Source organism: Macaca thibetana, chromosome 7, assembly GCF_024542745.1.
Source record: "Macaca thibetana thibetana isolate TM-01 chromosome 7, ASM2454274v1, whole genome shotgun sequence".
Classification (NCBI taxonomy): Eukaryota; Metazoa; Chordata; class Mammalia; order Primates; family Cercopithecidae; genus Macaca; species Macaca thibetana.
In genome coordinates, this window is record NC_065584.1 from 164,060,622 (window position 1) to 164,079,958 (window position 19,337).

At 49.8% G+C, this 19,337-nt stretch overlaps 2 protein-coding genes across 5 annotated transcripts in view; one reads left to right on the forward strand and one right to left on the reverse strand.

The window, feature by feature from the left end:
- RASGRF1 (Ras protein specific guanine nucleotide releasing factor 1) overlaps positions 1–19,337 on the reverse strand; it is a 129,911-nt gene that overhangs the window by 100,120 nt on the left and 10,454 nt on the right. For both annotated transcript variants that reach the window (XM_050799949.1, XM_050799948.1), the window contains exon 2: positions 5,426–5,532. In XM_050799949.1, coding sequence (XP_050655906.1) covers positions 5,426–5,532 — 107 coding nt within the window. The remainder of the gene's footprint in view (positions 1–5,425; positions 5,533–19,337) is intronic.
- Positions 1–19,337, forward strand: part of TMED3 (transmembrane p24 trafficking protein 3) — a 319,386-nt gene that overhangs the window by 60,035 nt on the left and 240,014 nt on the right. The gene's annotated exons all lie outside the window — the stretch shown is intronic.

A 19,337-nucleotide genomic window follows, 5' to 3' on the forward strand; every position in this document is an offset into this window, starting at 1 on the left:
CACCTCATCTGCAGGCTGCTCTGCTAGCCTCCCTCCCTCCTTCTGTCCCTCGTTCCAACCCTCCCTCCATCCTTCTCTCCTCTCCTCTCCTTCCTCCCTTCCCTTTCCTTTCCTATCCTTCCCTCCCTTCCTTCCTTCCCTCCCTCCCTTCCTTCCTATCCTTCCTTTCCTTCCTATCTTTCCTATCCTTCCATTCCTTCCTATCCTTCTAATCCTTCTATCCTCCCTTGTGCAGGCGTGATCTTTACAGACTCACAGACTCTCAGAGAAGGGAACTTGGGGATCACAAAAGACCAGCTGTCTCATTTCACAAATGAAGAAACTGAGGTCCAAATCACAGTCCATGAGTGTCAAAGCTGGAGCTAGATTTGGGCTCCAGCCCCTGACAGTGCATTTGTGCCTCCTTTAGTGGTTTCATCTTCTGGTTTGGCATACAGTTCTCTCCACTGAAACATACACTGTAAAATGCACTTGATGTTGCATTTTGTACCTTGCTGTACATAAACACACACCCCCCACAGAGGCATCCCATAATACCAGAATATTATACATACAGCGCGAGAGAACATTGTGTCTCTACATGATATTAATATACTCCAGTGCCTTTTTTCGTACATAGGAAGTATCTATTATATATATGTAAATAAAAACTAAGTTGGGAATATGTGAAAATACTTAATATGGTTGTGGAAGACAGCCAGTGTCTCCATTGATACAAACACACACACACACACACACACACACACACACACACACACACACAGAGTGTCTGAGGGTTCAATGATGCTTACAGTTACAGTGTCCCCCTCTGGTCTTATGGCCAACTCCATAGATAAAAGCACGATAGCTCCTATTGTCCCAGGCACTGCTCAACAAGCCTCAGCTCAGCCAGGATGGCTGATGTTGATGTTGACTATTCTAAGGAAGATGCCTTGATTTCCCTTTCTGCGACCATCACCATGTCACTCCCCTGGCCCCCATTTTGAATGGGAGACATTCCTGGGAGGCCAGTGGGCTGGCCCCAGGGCTTGACAAAGGAAGAAGGCAAACAATCAACCTGTCCCATCATTCCATCACTGTCCCATTGACATGTGCCCCTGGCTTCCAAAAGGATGATGCATATGGAGAGGTTTTTGTTCACAGGTCTGTGGTCTCCATCACCAGCTGCTCCTTTACTGGGGAGGAAGGCTTCTAGTTTGTGTTGAATCTGCATTACCTGGCAGTTGCAGAGCTCCCAGCTTACTGGGAGCCAGGATCTGGGACTCTACAACCCTCACTTAGGCACCCATGTCCTGTGTGACATTGGGTCATACGTCTGTCAAATGGGCTGAAGGGACCCCTCCCTGGGTTATCGTAAGCACATGATGAACTGTGAGAGCTGGACAGACTGCAGAGCAGACAGACACTCTCAGATGCAGAACATTCTGTCAGGCTCTAGAGGCCCAGACAGGCTTGGCAGCATTGATGTCAATTGGATTATTATTATTTTATTGGCTTCTTAGAGCCAGTCTTTAATTTAGTGAATTGCTTGAAAAATTATCCTGTCCATGGTAGGCAGGAGAGGAGTGCTTTGCCTGTGTGGCATGCACCGTTGCACAGTTGCCCCGCAGGGCTTCTTCTCCTGTCACCAGCTTGTGTCAATGTGGCTCAGTTGACCTTAAAGCAGGGAGATTGTCTAGGTGGCTGTGATCCAATTGCATGAGCCTTTAAAAGAGGGGCGTTTTCTCTGCTGGTTGTAGAAGGCACAGTGAGAAATCTGAGGCTGGAGAGTTACTAGCTTGAGGATGGAGGAGGCCATGTGGCAAGGAGTATGCAGCCTCTAGGAAGTGCCCCCTACTCCCCTTCTCAGCTGCCAGCAAGGAAACAGGGACTTCAGTCCCATGGCTACAAGGAGCTGAATTCTGCCAACAACAAGAACGAGCCTGGAAGTGATCATTTCTCAGAGCCTTCAGAGAGGAGCCCAGCCCACTGACTCTTTTTTTGTTGTTGTTGTGTTTGAGACAGTGTCTTGTTCTGTCTCCCAGGCTGAGTGCAGTGGTGCAATCTCTGCTCACTGCAAGCTCTGCCTCCCGGGTTCAAGCCATTCTCCTGCCGCAGCCTCTCGAGTAGCTGGGACTACAGGCACTCGCCACCACGCCTGGCTAATTTTTTGTATTTTTAGTAGAGATGTGGTTTAACCGTGTTAGCCAGGATGGTCTCAATCTCCTGACCTCGTGATCTGCCCGCCTCGGCCTCCCAAAGTGCTGGGATTATGACTCTTCGATTTTAGCCTATGAGACCCTGGGCAGAGAGAGACCTCAGTCAAGTATGGACTTCTGACCCAAAGAACAGGGAGGTAAAATAATGGGTGTTGTTTCATGCTGCTGAGTTTCATGCAGCAATAGAAAATTAAAACACTATCTTTAAAATTAAAAAAAATATATATCATTCATTTTTAAAATTTGAGGTTTAACATACATATTGTAGAAAGCACAGGTCTTAAGTGCAGTTTGATCAGTTTTGATAAATGAATGCACTCAAATCCAGATGAAATTTCCATCACCCCAGGAAGTTCCCTCATGCCCTTCCCTGTCAATCCCTACACCAGAAGCAACTACTGTTCTGATTTCTATCACCACAGGCTCATTTTGCCTATTTTAGAATTTCATGTAACTGGAACCAAATATCATGTACTATTTTGTGTCTGACTCTTCACTCAGCAAATTGATTTTGAGATTCATCCACCAGGTTGCACGCATTTGTAACTGGTTCCTTTTACTGCTGAGCAGCATCCTATTGCATGCATGTACCAAGGTGACTTTAGACATTTGCCTGTTGATGGACACATTGGCTATTCTTAGTTTTGGACTATCATGCATAAAGCTGCTAAGGGATATTTGCATACGACTTCTTATGGACATTTTTTCATTTCTCTTGGATAAGTACCAAGAAGTGGAACTGCTGGGTCACAGAGCAGATGTATGTTTAACTTTTTAAGCAACAGCCTTGCAATTTTCCAAAGTGGTTGTGCCATTTTATCCTCCTGCCAGCACTAGATGAGAGTCATGTTTGTTCCACTCATCTTCAACATTCAGTATTTTCTGTCTTAACCATTTTAGCCACTCTACTATATAAGTATTGGTATTTCATTGCCTTTAGAAATTTTTCTTATTGATTGAGATTCTAAATCAATGTAGTCCTGGTTATTAGCATGTAAAAGTTAGAATTCTATAATACTTCTACATTTACAAAGCCCCTTCACATAAATAATTTCATTTGCTCCTTAAAATAACTGTGCTCTTGGTTCTACTTTAGTGCTTAGGAGACTGAGGTCCAATTGCTCCCCCTGCATCTGGGTTCTTCCTCACTCAGTTTTATCCTCCACATCATGAGCAATTTCCAATTCAGATCATAGTTCTGATCATGCTACTCCCCTTGTATAACACCCTCGATGGCTTCCCACTTTCACAGGGGAAAGGTCAAACATCTCAGCAGTATTCAAGATCCAGTTATGGTCTGGTTCCAGCCCACGGTCCACGGTCCAACCTCATCTACTTTCTCTCTCTTTTTTTTTTTTTTTTTTTTTGAGACCAAGCCTTGTTCCGTTGCCCAGGCTGGAGTGCAATGGCGCGATCTCAGCTCACTGCAACTTCCGCCTCCTCGGTTCAAGCAACTTCTGCCTCCTCGGTTCAAGCAATTCTCCTGTCTCAGCCTCCTGATTTTGGGACTGTAGTTGGGACTATAGGCTCCCCTACCATCCCCCGCTATGCCCAGCTAATTTTTGTATTTTTAGTAGAGATGCGGCTTCACCATGTTGGCCAGGCTGATCTCAAACTCCTGACCTCAAGTGATTTGCCCACTTTGGTCTCCCGAAGTGCTGGGATTACAGGTGTGAACCACTGCACCTGGCCAACCTCATCACTTTATGACACCCAGACTTTGCCTCTTCATTATTCTTGGAATTATCTTTCCTGTATCAGTGCCTTTATTTAAAGCTTTTTTTGTGGGGGGTGGGGAGAAATGAGCATTCAATGCTACCAATCTAACCCATTAAGTCTGACTCCCAATCCCCTTACTCAGGCCAAATCTTACCCTATTTCCAGCTTCCCCATATTCTCCCATTTCCCTGCAGATGGAAGTAATGTCTCTCTCTCATGTTGTTTTGTATTTAACCCAGCCTCATGCACCAGAGCTATCTGTGCATACATCTAATGTCTACCTGAGGGAATACTTATGTTGCATCCATCTGTCTCCCAGCACTGTGCACTGGGCCTGACTACTGGTTCATATGTGACAACCTGGTCTCTGTAGCTAGAATGGATACCCCTTGAGGAAAGAACTAGAGATGGCCTTATCTCAGGGCCAAGGTCATTGCTATAGTCATAATAAGGGCTTCTGGTTAACTAGTCTGACCCAAGGCTCAAGGAGGGGCCCTAGGATCCATCTATCCAAGCATACATCCATCATCCACACATACTTTCAACTCGTCCATGCATCATCCATGTATCCTCCATTAATTCACCATTCATCTTCCATATATAAACTCAACAACCAGTTTTGCATCTATCCTCCAACCATTCATCCATTCTTGCATTCCTCTAACCCATATTTACTGGGCACTCTATCTACGCATTTATCAGGCCTCGGTAATGCAAAGAATCACATCTGATCCCTGCCCTCAGGAGCTTCCATTTTTTTAGGCAGCAGATACAGAAACACCATTACTCACTAAGGTAGAAAGATCCACTGCCCAGAAGGGAAAGTCTGGGTGCTGCTGCCCCTAACCATGCTCAGCTCTGCCAGGCGATTGTCAGCTCTGGAATCACATCCTGACTCACAAACCCATCATTTCCCTAGGACCCAAAAGGGACTCCGTTCAGCTTGGAGCCCCTGTTGTCTCTGTGGTACCTATTGTCCTTTGTCTTTCCCCTCTCCTGGCCCAGGGAGTCTCCCTCCAGGGGGCACTTACTGCTGGAGCAGAGGCAAGGAGCAGGCCTAGAATCCCTGAGTGTCAAAGTTCAGAGAGGTTTAGAATGTCAGTCTCTGGATGAGAAAAGCAAGGTCCAGAGAGCAGAGAGGACTGGTTCATGGTCATGCAGCGAATGAATGGCTGCATTTGGGTCAGAATGTTGGAGGACTTAGGCTTCAGGAACCAAAAAATCCTTTAACCAAACCAAATACTTGGTTCCACTAATATAAAAGAGGTAACTAGTGTGGGAACAGGGTAGGAGCTACAATACTCATGGCCTCTCATTCCCTGTGGCACTGAGAGGCTCATCTCAGAGGTGTAGGCTGTAAGGGTGGACCCTGCCAAGAGATGCTGCTTCTCCTCCTTTCCCCTGCCCTCCTCTTCATGGGGCTTGGCTTTGTTCAAGGGCCCTTGGGTCTGGTCTCTTCTGCCTGGACTATGGGGTGGGGGCTTCCTGCCCTGGGCAAGGAGACATACCTGGCATGTGCAATGGCTGCCACCCATTCATCACAATCTTTTGCGTCCTCTGTCCTCAGCTCCAAGGCTTTCTGGTTCTCATGGCTGAAGTTCACCGTGAAGTAATGCTGTACCAAGAAGAAGACATCTCCAATTACCAGAGTGTCCATGGGACCAACAGAGACTCCTGCAATCAATCTAGCTGTTTTGCAAAGTGCCTGCTGCCACATCAGCTAGGCACAGATTCCTTGTTTGTGATAATCAGAATGCCATTCTATTTAGCAGTTTCCAATTCTCGATTAAAAGGGCTTTTGTACCATGTAACAGAACCTATGCTTAGGATATTGTAAGAAGGAAACAAAACACACAAAGCCCTGTTCGACAACAAATTGCAAAAAAGCCAGTTTGAAACCATCAGGCACGCCGATGGGAAGGCAGGGAAAGCACATCATTAGAACATCCTTTTGGGAATTGGGTACTAATTCAATGCAGCATGTATTTAACTCACAGCACAAAAATGGACTAAGTGCCCTTCTACGTCCTGGGGTTAGAGCAATAAGTAAACAGACACGGTCCCTATTAGAGCCCACTGGAAGCCACCTCTGTGTTGGGTGTAGGTGACTAACTTAGAACCATGTCAACCATGGGCCCTGCCCCTTAAGGACTCAGGGAAGCAGAAGAGTCAGACAATAGACACCCATCTGCAATACTGTTATATGAGTTAAATACATGTAAAGCTCCTAGAAGAATGCTTGGCACCTAGTAAGCACTGTAATTGCTATAATTAATGTGGTGCAATCACTACTGTCATGGAGGTAAGAACAAAGGGCTGTGGGGGCACAGAGCAAGTCACCCACTGACTTATCCCAGGGAGATCAGGAGGGCTTCCCAGAGGATGGGACATTGGTTCTGGTTTTATTTCAGCTGAATGGAAGAGCATGGGGACAGCTTGGTGTCCAGAGCTCACAGCATATTTGGGAGGGGGAGGGGGCTGTACAGGGATGCCAGTGGGCAGGTGGGCAGGGGCTGGGGTGCAGCTGAGAGGAGGAGCCGTGGGAGGAGAGGGCAGCAGGAACAAAGCCCAGGTTTCTGGTTTGAGCAACTGGGCATGTTGGGAGAGTCAGACTGGGCTGGGACATTGGCAGGAGGAAGGGGCAGGGGCTCTGAGGGGCCAGTTCCGCACGCAGAGGGATTCGTTGAAGAGAGCAGACAGACAAACGAAGTGCTGGGGGACCAGTCTGGGCCTAGTCCTGGTGAAACGGGGAGGAGAGAGGCAGGGGGTGAGGTACAGAGAGGGGTCCTTAGGTCTGCCATTCAGAGGATGCACCACGGGCCAGCCATGGTGTGGTACTGAGCCAGAGAGGGTGCCCGTCCCTCCATCCCTCAGTGTCCAGGTGGCAGGGAGCAGCAGCACAAGGTGCAGTGTGTAAACTAATTTTAGCTTCTGCTGACATTTATATATTTTTGTTAATTGTCAGTCTAGGTGGCAGCCGGGTGTATGTGAAGCAGGGGGCGGGGGAAATGAGTGTGGTAGGGGGGAGAGAGAGGGAGAGGGAGGGAGGGGGGGGAGAGAGAGAGAGAGAGAGAGAGTTGTTACAGAGTCAATGTCTGTCTCTTGTTTCCTAGGAAACAGATAACTGGGGCTATAGAATGAAATGTCAGCTATAGCCTCAAATAACTGAATCTGAAAGGCTCCAGTGGGCAACCCGCCCCCCTCGAGGAGGAAGCAGGTGACACATAGTGGCAGGCGGCTACCTAGCACTTTCGCCATCTCTCGAGAGATGATGAACACACAAATGCTTGTCTCCCATGATCTCATTATTTCCACAATCACCAAGCGGAACAGGTATTCTCTGTGTTACAGCTGATGAACCTGAAGCTCAGAGAAGTTGAGCTGCTTGCCTAAGGTCAAACGGCGGGAAAGCAGAGGAGCCAGGATGACACACCTGCACTGGGCAACTGCCGCCTGCTTAGGCCCTGGGCTTGGCCCTGGGATGTAAAGACAAAAAGGCAAAGTCCCCACCTCAAGGAGCCTGTAGGCAGGTGAGACTCAGAGTCCCAAATCAGAAACAAGGCACTCAGCTACATATAGGCACGGTGGGGTTGCTGGGTCTCCTTAGAGCCCCAAGGGGAATGTCCCAGAGCTATAGGGGCCCATTGCTGGGAGCAGAGCAGGAGTGTTCTCCTTCCCCACTGGGTCACCAGGGGACTCAGAGCTGCATGGCGTGATGGGCTTGGCTGAGGGCTTTCACTCCTCGCAGAGTCTTCCCAATTGGCCCTCCTGAGTGGGGAAGCAGATGGCTCCCTGCTACCCGTGTGTACTGGAATCCCCTGCAGCCTCACCCCTGCTGGAAACCTAACTGTGAGGAAGGATGCCAGGAAGACCCTCCAGGCCTGAACCCAGTCATCAGAGACCTTGAACTTCTGACAGGTGATGATGCCCAACTCTGTCCTGCAGACCAGGCACGGGACTCCTGGAGGCTTCAGAAAGCTGGCCGCAGGCTACCCAGAGGCTTTCCCCACTCCCTTCCTGTCACTCCAATAGTTGCTAGTTCGTCTGCCTGTCTACTCCATCTGTGTGACCTCGCTCTGACCCCATCACTGCTGCCCTAGCTTAGGCCCCACCACCTTTCTCCAGGGCTACTGCCACAGTCTCCTAACAAGCATCCTGCATCTGCTGTCCTCCTGGGATGGGAGACACTGCCTAGACCCTGAGTGACTGACGAGCCTGGAGTTCAAGTGTAGTGGCCAGTTTATGGAGGGATGGCTTTCAGGACAGGTGTGACCCAGAAGCTTCCCTGTGAGGCATAACAGACAGGCTTCAGGGTCCAGGGTGAGCTCTGGGAGAGTCCAGAGCCACTTCAGGCTCCTGGCCAGAGGAACTGCAGTTCAGGCAGCTGTGAGGGCCTCCACCTTAAGGAGAAGGGAAACTGGAGGCCCTACCACGCCTCAGGCATAGTATTAGGTTCTTTGTACACATCAGCTGACTAGAGATACAACTGCCCTAGAAATTAAGTCTGTTATTCCCATTTAGTTGGGGATGTTTTGAGGCAAGACACAGTCATTTGTCCAAGGTCACCAGGCTAGAAACAGCATCACTGAAGCCAGAACCCTGGGCTGCCTTTGCCCAATGGTGCTTTTGCTGCTGCAGGAGGCCTGAGCTGGAATATAAGTGCCTCGAATGAATTGAGAGCAGTTTGTTCCCTTTGTGCTTATAAACCTGCCCCCTGACATCTGTTTTATGCAACCACATTGCCCGACTGACTTGTAGAAATTGTTTGCTAAGGGAAAGTCAGCTTCCACCCAGAGTTTCTGAATCAGCACAAATCCGGACTTTGGGTAGCAAGTAAATGAGACTTTGCTCTACGTGGGAACTGGTAGGGACGGAGATAGAGACAGAGACAGATACGATAGAGATAGATGGGTGGGGGCGGGGTGGGACAGGGAGAAGCCTACAGAGACAGAGTATAATCCACTGGGAAAGACCAAAGACTACGTCTAGAGAAAGAGGATGAGCTCTAGGCTCCTGGAAGATGCTATGAAAATGGGAGCTTAGAGAGTTGAAAGGGACTCACTGAGAATGCAGATCTCCAAACCTATGTGCAGGAAAACCTAAAACACAACCAGTGGTGTGGGGAAAAAAAGGGAAGGTGACTGTTTTTGTGAGGCTCTGCTGTGTGCCTGTCACCCTGCAGGCACTGTCACTGTGTTCCTGAGGGAGCCCAACCACGGTGGAGGTAGGTGGCATGACCCCACTTCACAGAGGGGGCTGAGGCTTGGAGGTGGGTGTGAGGTGTCTCTGGGATTGCTGTCTAGGGCGACAATGGCTTGACTCTTAGCCCAGGGCCCTTCTGTTCACCCTGTTTGTTCTCTTCACTGTAATGGACAAAACTTAATAGGGGGCAAGTGGCTTTCTGGGTGCAGAAAGAGCACTGGAAAGGGGGTCTTATCTGGTGTCAGTTCTACAGTTGAGACAGTGTGGCTCGGGGGCAACTAAGTCTCTTCCTCCTTGTCATTCTTAGCTTCCTCATCTATGAAATGGGGACTTAGATGAGCTGGGCTCAAGGTCTTTTTGAGCTCATATATATAAATATATATATACACACACACACACACACAGAGACACACATATAAATATAAAAATATATATTAATATATAGATCTGTGTATATATATATCTACACACACATACACACATACACATGCTTTTACATCTATCCATCTATGAATATATCTGTCTGGAGAACGTGAATGAGAGTGTGCATGCGTGGATGTGTGTGGATGTGTTTTGGGTCTTTCCCTGCACTTCTGAATAGGCCCTGGGTTGTTCCCAATCTCTCCTGTAGCTCTCAGAGGCTGTGTATGTTTCTGGCCCATCCCTCTTCTCTGTCAGGTCAGGTGTGTGGCCTAAGTGTGGTCTAAGTGTGAGCCTGGCAGGCTGAACCCCAGCAGAGGCCAGGCAAGGACCCCTCCCTGGGCCCCAGGGAACACACAGGCCAGAGATTCAGGTCTCAGAAAAGAGTTTTCCTGGACTTCAGGCCTGGCCAGGCTTAGGCTGGGGATGGGGGGGTGTCTGCACTCCATCCTTCCCCTCGCCTACAAGACTTCTCCCTGAGGCCCCTCCTTCCTTGGAGCCTCACAGCCTGGCTGACCCTTTGGTCTTGGACTGCTCAGGGCCAGGGCTTGTACCTGCTTATTTGGAAACTCTAGAACCCTGCACAGAGCCTAGTACTGAGTGGATGCTGATGAATAGCTGAAGAATGAATGAATGAACAGACACATGAATACTTCACCTTGGGGTTCTGATGATGTCCTGATGAGGCACCCAGGACCTCATGATGGTCCTCACCCCTCTTGCACTTGTTAATGATTTTGCAAGCAACCTTTCTGGGCACTTGTGACATCCCAGCCACACTGCTGCATCTCTCAGGGACACAGGCCCCTATGGGGATGGCAAGACCCTGTTTGCTGTCTTTGGTTAGTGAGGATCTGTAACCACTGTTTTTGTCCCAATGTAGGCTCACCCCAAATAAGTGGAGCCCTGGGAATGAGAAATATAAGTGATAGAATTTTCTCTGTGCCACCCAATTTCCCATCTTTATCTTGCTTTCCAGCCAGGATAGAGGGACTGGGCAGACTTCTCCAGGGGAAGCAGGTCTTGCTGCAGCAGTTGGACAGAAAGAGATTTTTTGGTGATGGCATCAGAAAAGTAAAGACTATCAATGCTGGTGTTTCTTAAGTAAGGGAAGGCAAAGATTTGGGGGAAATGGGCAGAAGAAGGGACTTCCTATTGCTTTTTATTGGGTCCTTGAGGTGCCTGGGCTGAAAAGGCCTTGATCTTTGTCTACCTTCCTCACCCACTGCCAACATTTTATTATGAAAATTTTAAACATTCCCAGACATTACAATTATTTTATAGTAAAAACTCATATCCCACCACCTAGCTTTCACCATTACACTTTACGGCACTTGCAGAAAACCTTGGCCCTTATGAGGCTCTTATGGGCCATTCACCCAAATGGAAGATTCCCTGCCATGAGCTGACACAGACACCTGAAGACGGTGGAAGCCCCCAACCCCGGATGTCCCCACGAGGTCCATGGATAGTGGCAGCAGGGGCTGGGGAGTAATGTTCGGGGTGCCTTGCTTCTGCCTGGGAAATGCTCAGGTGCTAGCATTCTGCTCAGGACGCATTTGGTTCCACAGATATGAGGTTGGGTCTGGGATATGCTTGTGTGTCCCACTGATCTTCTGGGACTTTGGAGATGGAGAGCACGTGGGAGTCTCAGGGTTGCAATAGTCCAGCTTTGTGGTCCAGTTTGGGTCAAGGAGCCCACTCTCCACCCAGCCCCTATCTGGGCAGCTCCCCTGACTGGGACAGAGCATATAACTGGGGAAAAAGGGAGACAAATGCTTCCGTTCAGCCTTAGTTTCTGTCTGGGGTTTTTTAAAAAAGGGAGACTCTATTTGGGAAACTTGATTTCCTTTTGAGATAAAGAAGTGGCCTTAATAATTGGAGGTGGACTAAGCAGGTGGAGGTTAATATTCCTTCATGTTTCAGATGACAACAAATGACAGGTGTAGGTGGCATTGTGTTATCTGGGAAACGCTATTGTTGGTACTACTTGCTAGGTGTGTAACCTGGGGCCAGTCACTGGATGGCTCTCACCTCAGTTTCTTCATCTACAAAATGGGCATAAGAAGAGTCCCTTCCTTGCATGGTTGTTGTGAGAGTCAAGTGAGATAATTCTGGTGCCTGCAAGCAAGCATCCAATGCATGTTCACTATGCTTCTTATTTTATTAATATTTTTATAACTTTCTCCTTGGCAAGCTTGGGTGCCACTTTAAAGCATAGGTGATTTCTTGGCTGGTATGGGCTTGGGGTAAAAATATGATGATCTTCTAGGCCCCATTCCATTTTAGAAGTTAAGGGCAACTTCAGGGAAATAGACACAAAGTTGTTGAGGATCTGAATTGCCCATCTTGTGCGTGACTGGTGGCTGTACAGGAGCATGTCAAGGCTCAGGGCAACCTTCCCCAAGGGACACTCGGACCTCTTATCCTCTGCTGGTCTCCAGCAGGCTGGGCTGCCGATGCTCTTGCTGTGTTCCCAAGGAGCAAATATGCAAGGGAGATGGATGGTGGCTTGGACATGCCTGAGCCTGAAGCCTTGTTTTCATGGTGGGTCTCAGGACCCACTGCAAGGCTATCTCCCATTATTGCACTTTTAACAAGGAGCAGGGCTGCCTCTGGCATGGATAGACCAAAGTTCTAGGAAAACCCTACCTCTTGGATCTTTGAGCCTGGAAAGGGATCATTTCCTTTCCTCTCTGTTCTTTCCATTTCTCTCTGTCTCTCTCCTTTGCATTCTCTGAAGCTTTCTTTTTTATTCTTTCTTTCTCTCTTTCTCTCTTTCTTTCTTTCTTTTTGAGTCAGAGTCTCACTCTGTTGCCCAGGCTGGAGTACACTGGCACAATCTCTGCTTACTGCAACCTCCACCTTCTGGGTTCCAGTGATTCTCCTGCCTCAGCCTCCCGAGTTGCTGGGACTACAGGTGTGTGCCACCATGCCTGGCTAATTTTTTTTTTTTTTTTTTTTTTGTATTTTTAGTAGAGACGGGGTTTCGCCGTGTTGGCCAGGCTGGTCTTGAACAGCTGCCCTCAAGTGATCCATCCGCCTTGACCTCCCAAATTGCTGGGATCATAGTTGTGAGCCACTGCGCCTGGCCCTCTGCAGCTGTCTCCTCCTTTCTTTGTGTTTCTGTTCCTGCCTTTCTTCTCTGTGTCCCCTTTCCAAGTCTTCCCTCCCCACTCTTCCCAGCTTCTTTCCACATGGCAGGTGAAGTTAACTGGTCAGGGTGGTACCAGCTGCAAAGCGGCACCCCATATTGGGGCCCCCTAGTTTCCCCTTTCTTGGCTCCTTCCTCTTCTCCAGGCTGTGACTGAGTGTACCAGGGGCAGGGGCTCCCACTCCTTCCCCCTGTCCTAGAAGTCTGAACACATATCTTCTGGCCCTAAGACTCACTCTCCTGTCCCTATGATCTTTTCTGGCTGGTTTGGGTGTATTTTGGGAGAGGCTTTCTGGATTCTGGAGCAGTACCATCTGCTATTGGGAAATGAGCTTAGGGAGGAAGGAGGAGCCACTGGCCTGCTTTGGTTCAAGGCCCAAGCTCCAAAGCCTCAGTCAGGCCAGCCCAGCTCCCTGGAGCTCTGAGATAGCTGCAGAGAACTGAGGAGCATTATATTGCCAGCAACTGCCTGAGGACCTCAAGAGGGTGGTGGTCTGGAGCAGTTAGGGGGTTTCTGGGAGTTCTTGATAAATCTTCTTAATATCAATTTCTTCCATGGAAAAACAATGACCCTGCATAGCACCAGAGCTCTTGAGACAGTCTCATAACCTCAGCTGGTATTGGTTCAGAGCTCAGGCTGACCCGAGTCACCTTTGAAAGCTGAACTCCCACCTGGCCTTCCTCAGAGTTATAAGGTTGGGCAGAGGCCAGAGACAGATCCCTCCAAAGCTGCAGAGTGAAAACCAGACTCTCACTGGGGGCAACACTGGAGCTGCTGTAATGAGGCCAGAATCACAACTTGGACATCCCCAGAATGATGCTGAGACCAACCAGAGCTACCCAGAGCTTCTCAGAGTCACAACATGAGAGCCTCAGTGTGACCACAGGATAGGACCTGAGTCACACCTGACACAACAATGTGACCACATAGGCTTGCCTGGATCCCAGTTGGATTCCTCTGCAGAACAACAGCATTGTTCTGGAGTCAGTCCCAGGGACACCCTAGGACTCTCCAATGCAACAGAGAGCCTCATGCCCACATTCCCCGGGCCCTGGATGTGATCAAGACTCACTATATGTGATCAAGGATATAGGATACATTCAGATATAGGACCCGCATCCAAGTTTCAATGACAAATCTTCACAGGCCCACTAGAGTTGCTGGAGCAGATCTAGCATCCCCTGCAGCCCTTCACCAGACTGTCCGGACAGGGGAGTCATGATGCCTGATAAGCCCATGGCTCTTTCTAAGGGCAGCTGGTTCCTGTGGGGAAGCTGGACTGGGGCCAGGTAGAGCAAGGGCTCTCCAAACTGCCCCAACAGGGAAGTGAGGCTGGGAGTTTGCCTTAGGAAATAGGAGGAGAGGCAGTTGGTTGGCAGTATCATCAGAAGCTGCAAGGAGACCACTAGGAGTTGGGGTTGTGAGAGACAAGAAGGGCTATGAACAAGCAGAAGCCATGAAGGGCAGGTGAGCAGGAGGTGTGAGGCCAAGCAGAGATGGCAGAGCACGGAGGATGGCACTAGCAGACATGGGGTGCCGCTGAGTTGCACTGAGGGTGGAAAGCTAGAGGTGGCGTCTCAGGCTCTGGCTGCAGGTGGTTGGGGGTGGCATGGGGACAAGACTGGCTGCCCTGGAACACCTGGACTCCACCTCTTCTCAGTTATGTGTGCTGGGAATGCTGCCTGTACTGTGGTTCTTTTTCTTCCAAGAATGTCCCACCACCCTTATTGCCATGAGAATCCTTAAAGTCACTGGAGCAGCAGCAGCACCCAAATCACCTCGGAATTTGTTAGGAATGTAAGTTCTTGGGCTCCACCCCAGACCTCTGTTTTGAAACAAGCCCCCCAGGTGATCCTGCTGCACCCTGAGATATGAGAAGCATTGCTTAAGACAAGCCACCATCACTTGAGATAAAACTATATTCGGGGCCAGGACTGTCTTCAGTCTTGCTGGGTATCACCAGTTTTCCAGGATCAGGCTCGGATCTACAGTTGCCTCAGAGGTAATTAGATGTAAAAATGCATTTCTCCTACTTCAGTATCCCCATTGTCCACTCCATATCCCTTGGGGCGCTTGCTAAAAATGTAGATCTCCAAGTACTAGCAGGCCTTCTGAATCAGGATCCCTAGGGGTACGACTGGGATTTATTTTGAAGAGCACCCTAGGTGATTCCTTACATGTTCATGCTTCAAGGAGAACTGATAAGCCCATGGCTCCTTCTAAGGGAAGCTGGCACCTGTGGGGAAATTGGGCTAAGGCTCTTCCCTGAACTGGACTGGAGCCAGGTTAGGGTGGGGTAGGCAGCTGATGTGAGGGTCAGTGATAGGGAGTCTTATAGTCCGGAGATACATCTGAACCTGGCTTAGCCTAAGACTGCAAGGACAGCCTCAGCATTACCAGAGCACTCACCAGGTTGTGAGGGCAGGGCCAATATCCTATGTGGAGCTTCACCTGGGCGGGAGGCCCAGGTCCACTACCACACCTGGAAGGTGCCATGGGCTGTATAGAAAGACCCTTATCATGAGCCTCACTAGCCTGCAGGGGCCAACTCAGAGCCACACCCAGGCCTCATAATGCATCCAGGGATTCACAGAACCATCACTGGGGTCCAATCGCAGTTGTATGAACAGAACACAGCCTCATTCAGGGATTCCCCAGAAATGCAACAGAGGAAGAAACCACCAATGGGCCACACCCGATTTTGCTAGAGAAGAGGTAAGACTTGGTGAACCACTTCTAAGGCTCCTGCAGGGCTGCAGAGATGGGCCCAGAGCTCCACCTGGGGCCTCCACAAAAATCAAAGATGGACCTAGAGCTTCCCTAGACCTGAAGTAAGAGATGGATAACCTGATTTGGGATTCCACCAGGAGTCCTAAGATTGAGCGAGAAATACTGGCGGTATCAAAATCACTGTAACAGATCCACAATGATTCCAAGGCCTTCCCAGGTGCAGGGATGGAGCCTGGACCTCCTGAGGCTTGACCTGGGTTGCTGAGTATCCCTAGACCTGCGAGTCTCAACCATGGCTGGACATTGGAGTTTTACATAGCATCCCCGGCTGATTCCAACGCGCAGTCAAGGTTGAGAACTACTCGCTAGTCTAGACTTTCGCCTGGGGCCTTAGTAGGAAAAAAGGGATTGATCCACAAACTATACCTGTGACGTACCCAGAAATCACATCTGGGGTTGTGCCACGACTAGACTCACTTGCGGGCCCTTGTCTTTGCTGGAGGAAATGTTCTGGAACCACACCTGTGGCCTCAGCTGGCCTGGAGGTGCATGAGCTCCAGCTCATACCTGGCGCAAGTATGCCCTTCCTGTCCAGTATGTGCTTCCTGGCCCCAGTATGCCTCTCCTGCCCAACCAAGTTGCAAAATGGCCCCTGCTACCCGAGGTCAGTCTGGAGCTGGATCTAATTCCCCTCTGGAAGCTGGGGCTGGGGGTGTGAAGCCCCACCTACTTAGCCTCTCTTTTGCCTCCTGCCTCTCCCAACTCACCAGCAGCCCCTGCAGCCCCTGCACTGAACATGGAACATTGGACAACCACTGACAGTAGGGTGACCAACTGTCCTGGGTTTGCCTGACACTAAGGAGATTCCCGGGGGCATGGCACTTTCAGTACTAAAACCAAGACAGTCCTGAGCAAACTGGGATGTTTGGTTCCCCTACAGACAGAGGAGCAGGTGGAAGCCTCCATAGCTGAGTCTGGGTCTGGCAGTGCTGCTTAGAGCTGGGCACTCTGGGCAGCCTTTTCATCTCTCCAAGCCCTGCTTCCTTTCTGATAAACAGGACCAACAACACTTGCCTTGGTCAATTCTATACACGTGGTATTAGAGTGAAAATTCCCATGCCAAACTTTCCAAGTCATTTCTTGTTCATTAATTCAACCGGTATTTAGCCTCCACTAGAAGCCAGACATGGTTCACTTTGCAGCCATCAATGACAACACGCATGCCAGCTGTATACATGCTTTCAGAAAGGCATGGTGGTTCTTCCTAATGGGCGAGCTGCCAGGGGCTCTCAGATAGCACCCCATCCTGCGCCATCAAGGCCATTCTCAACTCATAATGACGTTCTGATTATCTTTCCAGCTACAGCCCATAGTCTCAATCCAGGCTACACAGTAGCAATGTCTGGGAACTTAAAGAAGTACCGTCGCTCAAGTCCCTTCTCAGATCCATTAAAACAGAGTGCTGGGTGGGGAGGGGAGGGGAGGTTGCAGGCATTGGTCTTTTTGAAAACCCCCCAGCTGGTTATAATCACCCAGAGCTTGGAATCCCTGAGGGAGGAGCAACGTGGTTGTTGTCATACTAGAAATGCAGGACCTCTCCCCTGCCCCTCATGCCCTCTCAGAGGCCCGTGGTCCTGGATGCAACTGCCTGGAGCAGCAGTGGACGTGTACCAGGGGTCACCCATCTGGGGCTCCTGGGAATGTGGCATAGTGGCACAGAGAGACCAGGCTGATGAGCTGCGTGTGCTGAGCTCTAAGTACAAGTAAGAAACCAAGAAGGAAGCAGAAGGGTCTCAGAGAAAGTGGCAAGAGGAGGTGATGGAACTCAAGTGGTGGGGGCAAGGCCAGGTGGAGGTGTTCAGGCCATGGAGACCCAGACATTTATTTTCTCCCTGAGTTCCATCAATTACCGCTGTGTTTCTTCCAGGATAGTCCTCTCTTGCTTAAGCTGCTTTGAGCAAAAGACTCCTGTTCCTTTCAAAGAAATGATTCCTGACCAAGAACTCTCCCTGGAGCCTGGCACCATGCCTTGGCCGGGGCACAGGGTAGCCCTGGTTGACTGAATGGGTGACTGAATGCATTTGTCACTACTGCCCAGGAGCCCAGCTTATTAATTGGTTAATAGCAAAAGCCACAAAGTGGGTGGTGTTGAATATACCCCTCAGGCATGGGCAATGGAGCTGGCTGGAAGGGGTTGGGGGGACTTGTTTTTCATCAAAGTCATCTGTGCCTCTTCAGGGAGAGCTGACAGGGCACAAAGCAGTCCTTCCATAAGGAGCCTTTTCTGGAACCCCCATGGAATATTTTTGTTTTCATTTTTTGGGAAGAGCTATCAATATTCCATAAAACCAGTGTTCCAGGGAGTCCACTTGGGGGCCCTGGGGTTGTGGGGTCTGCCAGGGTTTGGAGTCATCAGACCTGGGTTCAAATGTATTATTTATCATTTAGCCTTGGGGTCTTCAACACACCTCTTCACTTCTGTGGACAGTTTCCTCTTTCACAAAATGGGGACAATATTACCCACCTCACGGGGTTGTTTAGGACTACATTGTGGGAGCTCCTCATTCATGAAAAGGCTGAAATAGTGTTTTGTAAACCACTGGATTCATTTACAAGGTCAAATGATGGGTGTAATCAACCTAGCAGTGGCACATTACTAGAAAACACACATGCATGAGCATTCATATGCCTGCACACACACACACAATGTAGGATCCAGCCGCCATCCTGAGGACGTGGTGGGGAGGGGCTCATAACCAGAACGGCCACAGCCATGCAAGATCAGTGGGTTATAGGGAGTCGGCGTTTGTGGCATCCTGCACATCATCTTCAGTTCCTGCTTCTCTCCTATTCCCGCTGTGTCACTGGCTGCCAGTTGTATCTGTTTTTCCTCTCTAGTATTTCTGGAATCTGTGCCTTCCCCCATCCTCACTGCCATGCCTGCTTCAGGGGTTCATCATTACCCACCTGGACCATCAAACAGTCCCCTCTGATCTCCTTGCCCCTCCAATTCATCCTGCTTTTGGGAGTTCAGACCTGCTGCCTGGGCCTCTGCTTGTTGCCTCCTCTGAGAGAAGGGGTGGGTGGGGTGGGCTCGGGGATAGATGCCACTACTCTTGGCTGATCCCACCCCTTACCAGGTCCCACTCTGCTGCTCCGGTTAGGGCCAGCTAACCAGAGCTGTGGTTTTACACAGGGTCAGGACCCCACTTCGTGACCTCCTTCCTAGCTCCAACTGGCTTCTTTCTGCCCAAACTCTGACTCTGAGTTCTCAAGTCTGAGTCTTCCTGGGCCCTGGTGGCTGCACTAGAACCTCTGCTTTGTCCCTGTTCTCAGTGCCTGTCTCAGGTCTTTGTCCAGGTTCCCAGTCTTTAGGGCCTGAGCCATACGTCACTCTGGGCCCCAAACCAGCCCAGGAAGAGGCCTGCGGCCAGAGACTGACCTCCTGGGTGCCATGCAACGTGTTCACTCATCCTCCCTGCCTGGCCTCACTGGGAGTTGAGAGGAAGTAAGTGGGAGGAGATTCAGAAAGTGACTGCAACCTCAGGGCTTAGAGGCCCTTGAAAGCCCCCCTCTTTCAGAATCAACCTTGGACGAGGCTGTGCCTGACCCAAGGCCTGGGGGCCCATGTCAGTGTAGGGTCTCTGCCTGCGGAAGGGTCTCTGTTTTAATGTAAATTGCTTCAGGACCTGGGCGCCATGGCTACAGATGAAACAGGGTCCTGGTGGCTGTTACACTTGGCTGGTCCTGCACAAACATCTTTCAATCTGTGATGATGCCTTAGCCAGCCTGCCCTTCCCTTTTCAACAGCCCCCTTTCTCATAGTTGCTGAATGAAGGTACGAACTTCAGTATGGATGTATCTGCCCTTCAGCTTCTGTCAAAAACTTGGTTGGAAATGGCCCATGTGCAGG